Below are 15824 nucleotides of genomic sequence, written 5' to 3'. Positions count from 1 at the left end.
GCATTCATACCTTGCAATAAAGCTTTTGAAGCAGCTTATCAAGGCCTGTAGTACCTTGTAACAGGCATGGCTCACATGCAAACTGAAAACTGGGAGGAGAAGAGTTGTGCCCTTTCTGAAGCTGCCATACTACACTGTTTAAATTTACATTTAAAAAACTGCATTGTAAAGAAATTTACATTGTCCAACTCCACAGATGCAACCAGGTTAAAGAGTAGCACTTATGAACCACAGTGAAACCTACCTTTGCCATCTTCAGAGCATGTTACAGCTGTTAAGTCTTGCCTAGCAATAGACATTGGCAACACTTTTCTGGCAGAAATGTTTTCAGTATTAGTGGCAGCAGAAACTGTGGCACTTGCGGTTGAAACATTAGACGTGCTTTTGCTCATGGTTCCGTCAAAGTTCATCTCGTCTGTGTCAGAATCATCTGAATGAAGAGGATTAGTAAAACAGAGTGGTGCTCGAACAGAAATAGTAGTATGACCAACATTATCACTGAAAGGATGTTCAACTGTGGTGTTTGATACCAGAGAGAGAGTTTTAACACCATGACATAAGATGTCTGAAGACATGTCTTCAGACGCTGACGTACACAGTGCATTTTCAGGCCCATGCAGTGACCACGTGGCATGTCCCTTTTCTGTCAGAGGCAGACGATCTGGTCTTGGTGGAGTATCAGAAAGCTCCTGACTCTGCAGACTTTCCGGTGAAGGTATTAAGGCTGTGTTAGACTGTGGCACGCTGCATTCCATACATGAGTTTTGAGAAGCATCTACAAATGAACCCCCTGAAATCTGTTCCTGTGGCTTAAAGCTCTTATCAGTTACACAGGATGACACAGGCTTTATTTTAACTGCATGTCCCCTGTTCAAGAGAGAGTTCCCATCAAAGCTTCGTGGTCCCTCCTGAAGAGGTACCTTCTTGATCTCAAAACTTAAGTTGCGCTCCAGCCTTCTCTCTGCACGTTCACTGGGTTCATTCTTCCCTGAAAGTTCTGCTGACTTATTATAATTCTCATTGAGGTCTGTTGAATGCTCTGACGAAACCATGTGCAAAACTGGCTTTGGATGGTATCTATCATTGTCCTGCCACACCGTAGTGACTGTTGGATAAGCTGATGGGGGAGATGGTGTTAAGATTGGTGGTACTGGCTGAGGCTCTGGAGGCTGCAAGATTTCTTCTTTAGCATCTCCTTCTACAAGGCAACTGCAAAAAACCCAAAACACAATTGTGTAAGTTTTCTGTATTTTGACAATATTTTAGATATCTACCATCTGTCTCTGCAGTAGTAATGATTTCATACCAATACTAAACTCCAAGCAGCACTTCCACTGCATACAGACAACAGTTATGAAATATGACTAATGGGGTAGGCAAGAACTAAGTCAACACACTCAAAACATGTTTCAGAATATCACAAAGACATGCATTCAGGCCACAGCTAATCCTCATTGATAGTTCAAAGATTCCTCACATCCTTTCCCAGAAGCATTTTTTCAAAGACTCTGTAAGAAAGGCCCTCTTGTGGCAGGATTTCAGTACTTTTCTGCTTTCTTCTTTCTTAAGAAGTGCTTCAGAGGAACTTGACATACAGAATTCAATTTTCAATAAAGCCAAGAAAAATTTCTTTAAAAAAACCCTTACAGCCTGCTCTATACCAAATATCTTCCTTTATTTTTCTGCACATGTCCAGAAAGGTTTTATTTTTATATTTGTGCATTTAATAGTTTCTCCATAGTTGTAAGGCTAATGATGCAGACCAAATTTAGCTGACATGAGGCGCAGTCTATATAAAAACCATTCACAGTAGAATATATGATCCAAATCACAGTGCATATTAGTCAGACCAAAGCACTTATTATTGCAGTTCATCTTAAGCTACTTAAAAGGAGAAGCTGTTCAAACATAGGGTCAATTTACTTTCAGATTAGATAGAGAGTATTTGGCTACAAACATTTTGCACAACTGACTGAGGTCTTGTCTACAACCAGGAATTAGGCATTTTCATTCAGAGCCTTCAAAAATATTTTGTTTCATTACGTAAGACTGGTAACATAGTAATAACTGAGGTGCAAAACAAATGTGTGACAAGAACAGAAATACAATGAAATACTTTAAAGAAATGATACTTTCAATCCAGACAGATAAATCAAAGCACAACAGACTTGCAAAGGAGTGCAATTTGGCCACATGCTTGAGCTGAGAAACCAGCCCATTTTATATACAAAGCTCAGATCACTTCCTGCTGTTGGCAGAGATGTCCTTCATAAGGAAGCAAGAAACCTTATATACAGACCAGCAATTAACATCAAAAACAGTGATAACCTTGAACGAACAAGAGTTAGACAAATCCTCATATACCTTTAGGTTTTTTGGATAATCTATGTCAGAGGCACCATGAATCACCCAAAACCAGCTCTGCAGTAGGAAACTTGGAACCTCCTCTTGGAGATAAGGTTATAGCAGGACATTCTCTTCCCTTGAAAATGAAGTCACTGGTAGACCTTGGACTGTACCTTCCTTTCACAATCTAACATCCTGAAGAACTGAATCTATTCAGAAGAGTGTTCACAGTATTGTTGTGAAGTAGACTTTTATTTGTAAATGAATTCAAGGCTACACACCAAAACCCAGAAAGCAGAGGCTTTCAAAAAGGCAAAACCTCTTACTACCTTGCTGGATTCAAGATCACTGTGACAGTATTCTCTGCTGCATTTGTGTAAAACCTGGGAGAACACAGCATATCGGGCAGGTCTGGAAGAAGGTGTGCCAGTAAAAACTCATGTTGTAAGGACCAGCAGGATAATATACAGATTATATTCTCTAGGCCCTGTAATTTCAGGCTATTTATATGAAGCTTCCATGATCACAGTAGCAGTTAATCATATCTTACTAACTCAGATTAAGAATGAGAACGTATTTGCATTTTAGAGACCTGACAGATTCTGTAGAGAAAAAAAAAGTCTCATAAATGAGCCATCAGCTACATAATGAAACCACACCTTCAGGCTTGTAGGTGAAGTCTGACATCCAAATAGAGGTTGCCATTCAACTTAGAACAGTTAGAAAGCATCCAGCTCTACCACTATCTCGTTCCTACAAATCTTTCACCTAGGAAGCCCAGACTGAAACCAGGAGTCTAACACAGTTATAGTGATCTTTCAGTACTCAAATAGGGCTTATAAGAAAGATGGGGACAAACATTTACCAGAGCCTGTTGTGATAAGACAAGGGGTCATAGTTTTAAACTGAAAGAGGGTAGATTCAGACTAGTTATAAGGAAGAAATTTTGTATGATGAGGGTGGTGAGGCACTGGAACAGGCTGCCCAGAGAGGTGGTAGATGCCCCATCCCTGGAAACATTCAAGGCCAGGTTGGACGGGGCTTTGAGCAACCTGATCTAGTGGAAAATGTCCCTGCCCATGGCAGAGGGGCTTGACTAGATGACCTTTAAAGGTCCCTCTCAACCCTAACTGTTCTATGATAAAACATAAATACTTTAAAATAGACATTCTGAAACTTGGTAAATCAATCACTTCTCTTTGAAGAAGACTGACAAAGGCTAACATTGGACTCCTGCACTTGGAAAGCCAAATGCCTCAATCAGTCTCTGTCTTCCTTTTGTTGCTCCTATTAAGTCTGAAAAAGCCTTTTTACTTGAGAGAACATGAGCTAGTAATGCAGTTCTAGGACAACGAATCTTCTACCTTCTCAGCCAACATTAAGAAATTATTAATTAAAAAAAAAAACAAGTAGAAAGGCTTATAGGAATGCAGACTACCAAGTTATACTCTGTATCCCTTCAGTATTGTATTATCCAGCAATCCATGGTGAGGTTTCTTCTAATATTTCTCATGTATGCCAGCCTATCTTTGTCAGACAGCAAGAGAGGACGCAAGAATGATTCAGAAATCATATTTTCAGAAAGGTTACTGGAGAGTGTAGAAGACAAATAAAAAACCCTGACAGCTACAAAACTGAATTGCTACCTCTTCCCCAAAGACATTATTTAAATAAAACAGAAAAAGGCGTTAAGTATCAAACAGGCTGTTTCAGCTACACTGGAATAAAGCCAACAGTGGGCTCGCTTTTAAAAGTCATAGGGAACACAGCTAAAGACCACACAATTTCACAAGAATTCCTGCCTGTCTATTCATGAATGAAAGGTATCAGATAGGCTCTCATTACTTGTCTGCATGTCCCATCACAAACAAAAACCAAACCAAAGTAATACTATTAATTCCTCTGCTTGCAAACAAGACCTAAAAAGGACTTAGCCAGTGCAAATTCTTGAGACTATCATGACCTATGTTAAAAAACAATTAGAATAAAAATAAGAGACTGCCTCACACCTTGAAGCTTCTACAGAACTGAAAGCATACCTGTCTTGGGACAGACTACAGCATGAGTTTCATCCTTGTGATTTTATTAGCACCAAGCTATAGCAGTATGGGATGAAGAACTAAAATCCTTATACAAGGGATTCCGAACCAAAGAAAACCGTTTGGATTTTCAGTTTATGAAAATCCCCACCCACTGAAGTACTGCAAGCTCCCCAGCTTCCAAACTATCTTCTAAAAGTTACTATATCTTCGTACCTGGAAAATCCCAGATCCCCTTGCAGTTGTCCCAGGTGCCCTCTCCCATTCTCTGCCTGACTCCTGTCACAATGGGTTGGGCCTCAAATTCCTTCTCTTCCTCCCCTCTTTGCATTTGTATATTGCTATTTTGCTTTACATTAAAATAGGAGGAATACAAAGCACATCAAAACAATTTAATTAAAAATATTTTGGGAACTCTTTTGCCTCTAGATGTTCTTGAAAAATAAACATGCTTGAGAACAAGTCGTTTCCTTGAATTAGTAAAGATAAGCTGGGGGGGGGAAGAAAGAGTAAGTCTTGCTCCAATTTAATACCCACTAAGGAAGACAGGAGACTTTTCCTCCTCTTGGATTTCTCTCCTCTATGCCAGGAGAAAGAAAGAGAGACAGAGAGAGAGAGAAGTTTACTTGCACAAATGTTTACATGCCCCCTTTACCAGCAGTGATACTTATCAATAATCTTCACTAAATCCTCCTACTGAAAATGTTTTTCCCTTACTGACCTCCTTTTCCTGACCCAGAGTTATACATGCAATCAGCAAAACTTAATTTTCTTTTCTTTAGCATTACAATTAGCTAAAGAAGCAATTTAACATTAAACTAGATATGACAGGATTATAGGCCCATAATACCAGTCAAAATTCATAAAGTTTTTCACTGATTACTGTTTAATGAAATCACTCTCATTTGATTCACTAGTAAACAGAACCCCACACGTATACAAACAGCCCCCTTAGGGGTATGTGTAGGTAGAACTGATAATACAGAAAATACTGCATGTCAGCAACCCCAAAGTTGCTTAATCATCTTCCTTGTACACATCTAAAACAGAGCTATTAAAATGTTCCCCATAATATTTGAAGCTAAATTTCATTCTTTCACTCTTAAATGAGAGCTTACAGTGACCAAATAAGAAATCTATCAAAATCATTCTTTGCCTTATTAATATTGAAGAATGTTCTTCCTCAGAAAATGAGATGCCCAAATAGCATTCTGATGTTTGGGGTTTTTTTTAAGGAAATATATGCCACACAGGATTTCCTGGTTTTCTCTGAATAGGTAACAATTTTTCCATTTTACTGACATCATAGTATTATTATTTCACATGTTCTGCATTGCAAATAATGTTTTTGTTTCTTTTTACAAAGCAGAAATATAAGGATACGTATACATTTAAGGGGTCTTTGTTTAGCAGCAGCTCTTTGTAAAACTCTGCCAGAAAATCTTGGGCATTTTGGGCTGCTGCATAATGCTTTCTTTGGGTACTTCCTTCAACAGCTGTGCTCTATAGACACTTCTCCCCCCAGAGGCAGAAAATTATCTGAAGATGAACTACTAATATTATTACAAACAACAGACAGTATAGTAAAACCAGCTTGATTTAAATTACCGGGAAACTAATCGAAAGCTCATGAAAGAGGATATTGAGACAGAAAAGAGTCAGTGAACCAAAGAATGCCAGACCACTTGAGAAAGTGAAGTAAGCTGTATTTTTTTTCTGTATTAGACCTTTAAATTAATCCTGCATTGCTTTTATATATTGCAAAAGCAAGCATTTTGCAAGTACATTTGTAAAATCACACTGTGCAATAGAAAATTGAAAGTCTTCTCATAAATCAGCCTTGACAGTATCTCTTCATAGACAACTGCTACAGATTATCTTGTAATTCCACTACCTTAACACTTCCTCATACTTAACTGTATATGGAATTTCCCTAGATGATCAGGGCAGCTTTTTCATATGCTTTTATTGCCACACAACCTGAGAGGCTGAGGCAGTGCTTTAGTGCCCAAGATCTCAAAGTTAATGGCTTCTCAACTGTCAGGTAAACCATGCATTAAGAAATAATAATTTTTTAAAAAATTATTTGTCATAATAAGAATGAATTATAATTTGTCAAAAGTACAATAATTTGTCAAAAAAGTGCCCTCCCACAACTTTCTACCAAAAATGTACACATGGGGAAAAAAAACAAACAAAAAATTTTTTCTGCAATTTGCTTTTTCTTCAATATATTCTAAATTCTTAGAATGTTTTGAAACGTAAGCCATTCTAGCCTTAATGGAAAAGAGCTCTATTACTAAAACAAGGCACCACCGGTTCAGATTTAAATGAAACTTGGCCAGTGTTCAAAAAAAAAAAAAAAAAAATCCATGGTTATTCTACACAGCATACTGCAGGGTTTTATTTTCAAATAAAAGAGAGTGATGCCAAGGTCATGGAATGCAGCTGCTATGATCAACTAAAAATAGATACCAAGCTCTACATCCTCCCTCATAATTAAAATAGGAAAATTAAACTCACTGTAAGCAGGCTGAAGCTAGACAACCACATTATTCTACTTAACATTAAATCACTGCCATCCACATGGAAGAAAAGCTGCAGTTAGTGATGCTGTCATAAACTACACTACAAATCATTTATATAAAAGTTTAAGGAATTAATAAAAATAACCAGCTGGTGAATTTTTCTTGTAAAATTTAGTTACATGAGGCTTTTTGGTTTTTTAATTGTGACACACAAATCAGAGACTGCTAAGAAGGAACACCAATCAATGGCTTTTATCTTCGCTTTGCAGATGCAGAGACAGTGTTCTGCAGGGCTCGAAATGAAACAGTTACATTTAACCCTTGAAATGTATTTAAACGTCATGAGATTGAAGTCCAAGCATAATTTGAAGAAAAGTTAAACAGCTACAGTATTTTACCTGTTCTCCTTCAGACAGTAGCATGTAGCTCTTCATTACACTACATATGAAAAAAGTTGTTACCTCATCTTTTCTTTTTGGGAGTTTGTCTCAGTTTCTCCATTTCTTTCAAATTGCATTTGAACTTGAAAATGAAGAATTTTCTGATTAAAATAAACAACCTCTTTTTCCAAATACTTCAGAATGAACTACTAAACACGCAAATATTTCAAGGGCTATTCCTTAAAGGTATTAAGATGCTCGATCTGAATTCTGAAGTACCAATCATTGCTTCTAGATCTGAAGCAAAAGCTCCAATTGTACAGTTATGTTAAATCACGTACAGTCCTAAATTATGAATTTAAAACTTTATCGTTAGATATAAGACTGCAAAGAACCAAAGTCAAAACTTACTTATGCCCTCTTCCTATCTTAGCCTGAAAGCAGTGAAACATGTCTAACAAAGAATGCTTTCCACCCCCCCAAGTCCTCCAAAAGAAGTTAACATAGACGTAAATTCAAGGTGACTTTCACAAGAAGAGATCATAAACTGCAAAGCCAAGCCATTTCTAGAGTAACATGCTGATGTATGCACTCATGAGTTGTTCTTGTTTACCTTTGTAATAATCAAGGAGTAACAGCATTTGAATTTTTTATGTTGACATCAAATGCAGGTAGACATTAAGCTAAATGACTACATTCAGATATTGTACAGCAAATACAAATTACATTAAAACATTACAAGGTGATAAAAGGTTGGAAGGCAATACAATTCCAGAACCTCTGCAAAACAGTACAGCTAGATGCTTCATGGTGAGTTAATAGAAGTAAACAAAATTCCAATTTCATATTGATTTAATATCAGTATCAATTAGAAGTTATACTTTCTATCACTCTTTCCCCAAGATAGCCCCAGGCCAATGCAAGTACTAAAAGGATTTATATCCCTCTGAGTAAGCTTCCTATCTTATATGGCAGAAGCCTTTAGTGGCATCTCATCCTTAACTAGTACAGACATGAGAGTTAACTTGATACTAGCTACACTTTAAAAGGAAGAGACCTACAAATGTAAAGATAATACAGAGATGACCTGTCCTACAATCCTGTCACGAACAAGAGAAGAGATAGGTGAGAAAGCCACCGTTACAGAAAAATTCTACAATATACTGAGTGTTTAGCCACTGAAAAGTGCTGTAGAGGAGATGTCACCATCTCATCCAACAAACAGCCTCAGGGCTGTCAGAAAACAACTAGCAGGAATCATAAGCATTACTATCTAAGCAAACACAACTTGGTCTGACAGCAATATGGATGACAAGCACCCTGAGGTCAAGAGATGTAAATCAATCTTCCTCCTCCTCAGTCAGGACCATCTCAGGCAGGTTTACCCAAACCCAAGCTGGCACACAGTACTGTTCAGTATTAGTTGCTGTAGCCCTTTTTTCTTTAGGAAAAAATCAACTTTTAAACCTTCTCTTAAAAAAATGCACATTGCTACACATTCTAGAGCCAACTACAACACAACACAAAGATTTTAAAAGCCTTATTCCTTTTAAAAAACACTAGCTTTAGCAACTTGCTTGTAACTTCTTCAGAAACAGCGCATGTACAACTTAAGTACACATTTGGCTGGCAACCTAAAAGTGTTACTGAATAAAGTATTTTAAGCAAGTTCCCAGAGGAAATTATAAATCAAACTAAAACCATGGGTTAAACTACCTTATTTCAGAGTACCTATTGAATGAGAGTTTATCTGTAAACACAATGATCCTTAGACACCTCTTGAAAACATTCACTACAGAGAAGATGTAGGCAAATACTTAAAATAGTTGTACTAAGATATTTTTAGTCACAGCAATGTAGAGAGAAATTAGAAGGGACATGAAACAAGTGGTAAGAGTTTGGGGAAAAAAGCTACAGATGCAATAAGGAGATGTATCATGTTTAACAGTTTCCTTCTCCATACTGGTATTAAATTAGAATCTTTCACAGATTCTGCTCTCCCATCCTCCCCAGGAAAAAGATGTTAACCTATGCCAGAACATCCACAATATGCAAAACCTGGCTCTAAATCCTGACTGAATCAGGCTACAGATCTGTAAAATTACCTCCCACATCAAGAAAAAACATGCTCATCAGTGAGTATTCTGAGCAGATGTGACTAATAGCAAATAAAGTCTTTCCTCAGAAGTGTCTTCCATGAGGGGTGTAATTAATTGTTTTTCAAAAATAATCTCCATTTGAAAAAGACAACAGCTTTGTTAAAAGCTTCCATTTATTCACCTCTAAGGAACCAACCTTCCTGCAAGTGCTGGCAGATGGGCAAGTATGAGTTTATGGAAGCAGGCCCAAAAAAGACCAGGTTTTATAAGAGAGATTAAAAGATCTTTAACTGAATGCAAGAAGTAAAGGACAATGCAATGCACATAAAACAGATGTGTGCTATAACATTAATTATGCAGATATGATTATTACATGAATACATAAAAATGGTAAAAACCTAGGTACACCTAAGATTATTTCCAGGAATATTCATAAGGAAATTACCTGCTGGACAGAAATCATATCTAAGTTCAGTGACTAAGTTTCAAGAAGAGGTTAGAATTCATCATGAACCCAGGTTAACAGACTCCTCTGTCATCATCTTAATTTACCTAATTGAATACTATCACATTACCATCAATCTAAAAGTAAAAATTATATTACCTACATAGCATAAACTGTGCCATTTGTTTGTGAAAAGCCACAACTCATTTCCATCTCTCTCTTTCAATGCTGTATTCCCCTCTAACTTCTGCTGACATAATTAATGCTAAGGTAACTATAACAGCTATTCATATTCTTATCCTACTGTATCATTAATGGTTGTTATCATACATTATTTCCAAAGTTATCTTATTGCAAATACCACCCCTGGGGCCACTAAATAAGTAAAGCAATAGATCCATTTATGGCAGTTCTCTGGTATCCTCACTAGAATGGGTGTTAGAATCACATTGCAATATTCCAGATCTAGTCCAAATTACTAGTTGATAGCCAAGCAAAACACTTCCATACCCAGTTTTAAACTACGTTTATTCCTGTGACAAGATGTTGCTGCAGTGTTGAATATACACACATGTTGCTACCCACTCTGAGTCACCAATTTTCAAATGGCTTTCTATGTCCAATGACATTGTCTATAAACATATGCATATATTTAAACTTCCTCCTTTCCCAAACCTAGAATATTTTAGGATTTAAAATTCATTTTATTGTATAATCACTGCTTTCTTGCTAGCCCCTCAAAAATGGGCTCACTTTACCACATCATTTGTACCCTGCTAAATGCAGTACTGGAAAGAAGTGGTTAATTCTCATCTTCTACCTTTACCCATTAAAGTATCAAAAGAACAGGAATTCCCACTAGTGACCTGACCTTGCACTAATCCAATTTGATTATATTTTAAAGCAGTAAGACTGCTTCCGCTATATGACTAAATATTATGGAAGAATATTAATCAGCTGGTGGTTTCTCATGTCATTGTACAACTTTAGGAAACCCAAGTGCTTACCTTAAATATCTATTTAACTACAGGCAATGTAGCACAGGCAAGATCACCTGCCAAAGGTCCCTACAAGCCTTCCAGAAACTAGCTAGGGAACTTAGGCACTTACTTCAGGAGAGTTGCTTCTTTAGCGGTCCGATGTTCAGGTTGGGTACCCATTTTAAGCAGATGAATCTGTTAGTTCAGATTTACTTTTGGCTTCCTCAAAGTCAAGTCTATGCATTTTAAGAGCTAGAAAGTATTTTCTTTTTCCTCTGTTAAATGAAAGGATTGCTGAGACCAAATTTTTTACTCAGTAAGTAAAGCATTTTGTTGGCATACTGTAGTCAATAGCAGCACTTGTCTGTAACGTAATATTTTCTTGAATAAATTGGTATGTTTCATTATGGTTTTGCCTCCAGAAAATGAAGGTTCAGTCATTACTTGAGCCTACCTTGAAGTATGTTTTGCTACTACCACCTAGCAGAATTAGAGCACAAGTAGATCTAACGTATATGACTACTAAGGGGGTATCTTGTCTACTCACACGCAGTCATTGCAAGATCAGGTTTCCCAAAGATATTAAAGCTTGTGTTTACAGAGTCAGTTATAAGACTTTGATTGTATTATGTATATTTATATTTATAAACAGAAAAAAACTGTATCTTAACAGTCTTTATAGTATCAGTGGTTTTATTCTACTTTTTATTTATGAAGCATGTCAATCTGTCAGTTTAAAATAGTGTATTAACATAGTTAACTACCTGCGGGTCCGTGGAGGCTTTGGTGGAGGAGAATCTTGTTTCTCAGCATCTGAAGAACTGACAGCATTTTCCGTATTGTTTTCATCCTGATTAAAAGAAAAAGTTTTTATTCATTGCTGTAAAGCTGATACAGACAATACTTGAACTGTAAGGTCCAAAGATCCATAAGGATACTTGAAAATAATGTATAATATTACATATTTTTGGCTATCATATAGAGATCACTTTCAAAATTCTACTCTAAATCCACAATATTATTTTTTATCTTGTGTATCCAAATTCAAGTTTTTCTGACTAAACATTTTGTTTCGCATGTAACTGTACAATACACTAGAAAAAATTCTCCAAAGCTGATCTTTGAGGTTAGTAGTGAGCAAGCTCCCTTATGCCCTCCAAATTATTCATATTGAAAACATTTATTTTCCAGTCAAACTAATTATTTTGACTTGTACAATCACTCCACTGAAGGTAAGACTAATCTACAGTTCAGTAAGAAAATAAGAATTTCAGCTACCATAAAGTGACAAGTGGATAAGTTAACACATTGTACTAAACCACTTTCAAATCATCTCCCGTTTGTGTACAATGAAGTTTAACTTAGCAAAGCATGAAGATTTTTATTTCATTTTATGAGGGCCATAAGAGATATATTTTATATATGTACATATTTATAAATATATGTATCCATACACATTTATCTGTATAATACTTATAAAATATTGTTGTGGGTTAACCCCATAGACAGCTAAGCACCACAAAGCCACTCATTTCTCCCCCCTTCCCCTGGAGAGGGAAGAGGAAATGCAAGAAAACATGTAAGTCAAGATAAAATGTAGTAAGCAGAGAAGTGGGACAAGAGAGAAAGAAAACAAACAAAACAAGTGATGCAAAACCCATCACTCACCATCTCCCACAGGTAGACCTATGCCCAGCCAGTTCCTGAGCAAAAGATGGCTAACCTCACTAAACACCCCTCTTTTCCCTCTTTATTGCTGAGCATGATGTTATATGGTTGTGTTGGGCTTGTGTGTGGCAGTGGCCCCTGTGAGAAACTTTTCAGAGCTTCCCCAGCTCCAAGTCAGACCCGTCTCTAGCCAAGGCCGAGCCGATTAGTGATAGTGGCTGCGCCTCTGCGATAGCGTATTTAAGAAGGGAAGCCTGGAAGGAGTAGTTGGAATTGTGAGGATTTGTGAAGGACACACCTCTTCAAACACAGGGCTCAGTGGAAGAAAGGAAAAGGAGGGGGGAGATGCGCTAGAGTAGACTCCCCTGCAGCCCATGGTGAGAGGGCAGGCTGCCCCCCTGCAGCCCATGGAGGTCCACAGAGGAGGAGATGCCCACCTGCAGCCTGCAAAGGATCCCATGCCAGAGCAGGTGGCTGCACCTGAAGACTCTGTGGGAAGTCCCTGCTGTTGTCCTTTGGTGCTGGGAGGACTACAACGTGCAGAAGGGGCCCACACCAGAGCAGCTCAGTAAAAGCTGCAGCCTGTGGGAAGGACTCATGTCAGAGAAAATTCATAGAGGACTATCTTCTGTGAGAGGGACCCCAAGTTGGAGCAGGGGAAGAATGGGAGGAGTCCTACTCCTGACAAGGCAGGAGCAGTGGGACTAACTGCAGCCCCCATCCCGTCCCCTGTGACGCTGAGGGAAGGAGATAGAGAAATCTGGAGCAAAACTGAGCCCACGAAAAAGGGAGAGGTGGGGGAAGGTGTTTCTAAGATGTGGCAATACTTCTCACTGTCCTACTCTGTCTGTTAAGTGTTGCTGTTGTTAGTATTTGAATTAAATTGATGTTCTTTTTCTTCCCCTAACAAGTCTTGTCTTTTGTCTGTGACCATAATGGGTGAGTCATCCCTCCCTGTTCTTATCTAGATTCCTAAGCCTTTTGCTTTATTTTCTCCTTCCCATTCCTGAGAGGGAAGGAGTAAGCAAGTGGCTGTGTGGTGCTCAGTTACCCTCTGGGCTCAAACCACAGCAATGGTGTTATAGAATATCTCTTTAGTTAGTTCAGGTCATCTGTCTGGTTATGTCCCCTCCCAACCACTTGCACACACCCCTCCCACCCCAGTCCATTCAATAAGAGGGCAGACTAAGAAACAGAGACTGCAAACATAGTTCAGCAATATCTGGAATGTTAGTGTGTCATCAGCATTGTTTTGGTCACAGATCTAAAACACAGCACCCCAAGAGTGGTTGTGAAGAATATTAACTCTGACCCACCCAGACTCAGTACAAATATGTATAAATGTATATGTATAAAAATAGAACACGCAAGAGTCTAAAGCTGATATACCATTTCCATACACATGTACAGCCAAAGATCCAACAAAACCAAGGAGGACCTTAGTGTTATCATGAGTTTAATTTCTATTTTACTAAAGGCTTTTCTTGCAGGAGTATTCTTTTGAAAAGCAATTTTAAAAAAGAACCACAAACATCCCAAATCTCTGTAATGTATTTCAAAGCACAATACCAGGTTCATGCAACAGGGTCTACTATCTGCCAGCCTACCTGTTCAGACTGGGTGGCAGAGACTGACCTTCTATGGTCTTATAAAGCAAAAAGGAATTCACTGTTAATTTCTGCTTCAAATGTGATAGTTGCATTTCAATTTGGTAAGCAATTTCAATTTTGGAAGATAAACCATAACTAAGTTTTCTCAACAGCTAACTACCCTCATTTAGATTTATTAGTTACATGTTTTTAATTTCCATGACTAGTCTTAAAACAGTTATCTATCACTGTCTGCTAGTGTGAAGAGTCTATTATCAAATTTTATTCCTCAGTGTACTAACTGAAGCTTTTCCTGTGAAGAAAAAAGTATTTTAATCTTTCTTATTGTTTTTTACTAACCTCCCCCATTAACTAGCTGTCCAATACAATATCACTGAAGTACTCCAGCAGAAATACCCTATTGTTCCTATATCAATGGCTTGTGTTAGCCCTTTCAAACAAATCACACAGGGAGTTCATTGTCCTGCCGACCACTGGCTGTAACTATCAAGTTTTTTTTGGAGTGAGATTCAATTAGCAGATAAAAGCCACATACATTTAGACAACCACAACTGAAGCTCCCACTGCAGTCAACCAAGGTTAGATGGTTTTCATAGAATCATAGAATAGTTTGGATTGGAAGGCACCTTTAAAGGTCATCTAGTCCAACTCCTCTGCAATAGCAGGGACATCTTCAACTAGTTCAGGTTGCCCAAAGCCCTGTCCAACCTGGCCTTGAACAGTTCCAGGGAGGGGGCAGCCACAGCTCCTCTGGACAACGTGTTCCTGTGCCTCATCACCCTCACAGTAAAGAATTTCTTCCTTATATCTAGTCTGAATCTACCTTCTTTTAGTTTAAAACTGTCACCCTTCGTCCTACCACTACACTCCCTGACAAAAAGTCCCTCCCCATCTTTCTTGTAGGTCCCCTTTAAGTACTGGAAGGCCGCTATAAGGTCTCCTCGGAGCCTTCTCTTCTCTAGGCTGAACAACCCCAACTCTCTCAGCCTGTCCTCATAGGAGAGGTGTCCATCCCTTTGATCATCTTTGCGACCATCCTCTGGACTTGTTCCAACACATCCATGTCTTCCCTGTGCTGAGGATCCCAGAGCTGGACACAGCACTTCAGGTGGAGCCTCACTGGAGTAGAGTGGAGGGGGAGAATCACCTCCCTCGACCTGCTGGCTACACTTCTTTTGATGTAGCCCAGGATATGATTGGCTTTCTGGGCTACAAGTGCACACCGCCAGCTCCTGTCCAGCATTTCATTCACCAGTAAGTGACCAGCCAGTAAGCTGTGGAATGAAGATAACAGATCAGCTGGCCCTACTAACTTCATCTGGAGCTTAGACATGTAGACCACATGCAAAGCTTCCATTCCAAACCAAATTCTGCCCCTGTTTCCAGATATGAGCCTTTACATTTTGCAACATTAAAGCACACTCTTGCTCAACTTGCCAAGTAGCTCAGATTTTTTTTGGTATTTATGTTAGAACACATTGTTTCTTTAAAGCTCTGTTACTTTTATTAATAATGACTTTTGGTTTTCCTGGGGTAATCCATAAAAAACTAATAACCTTATCAGGCCAATTGATCATGTACCTTACTGAACTAGGATTATTATCCAGTTTTTGGCTCTCAGAGGAAGTGTGCTGTGAACTAGGCTTTAATACATTTAATGTACTGGGTTTTGTATCATTCTATCTTCTTAATGAACGACATTGGTTGCAAGTCAAACCTTCAGAGATTT

At 38.3% G+C, this 15824-nt stretch overlaps 1 protein-coding gene across 1 annotated transcript in view; it reads right to left on the bottom strand.

Annotated features, from left to right (window-relative positions):
• The window catches only part of PTPN12 (protein tyrosine phosphatase non-receptor type 12), an 82168-nt gene that overhangs the window by 8738 nt on the left and 57606 nt on the right, over positions 1–15824 (bottom strand). Inside the window, exons 12-13 of the mRNA XM_074827881.1 lie at positions 11582–11667; positions 245–1209 (exon numbers count right to left, since the gene is read on the bottom strand). Of these exons, the coding sequence (XP_074683982.1) occupies positions 245–1209; positions 11582–11667 (1051 nt within the window). The remainder of the gene's footprint in view (positions 1–244; positions 1210–11581; positions 11668–15824) is intronic.

Source organism: Strix aluco, chromosome 5 (genome assembly GCF_031877795.1).
Source record: "Strix aluco isolate bStrAlu1 chromosome 5, bStrAlu1.hap1, whole genome shotgun sequence".
NCBI lineage: Eukaryota > Metazoa > Chordata > Aves > Strigiformes > Strigidae > Strix > Strix aluco.
Note: the sequence above shows the minus strand (reverse complement) of the source record. Positions and strands in the feature narration are given on the sequence as shown.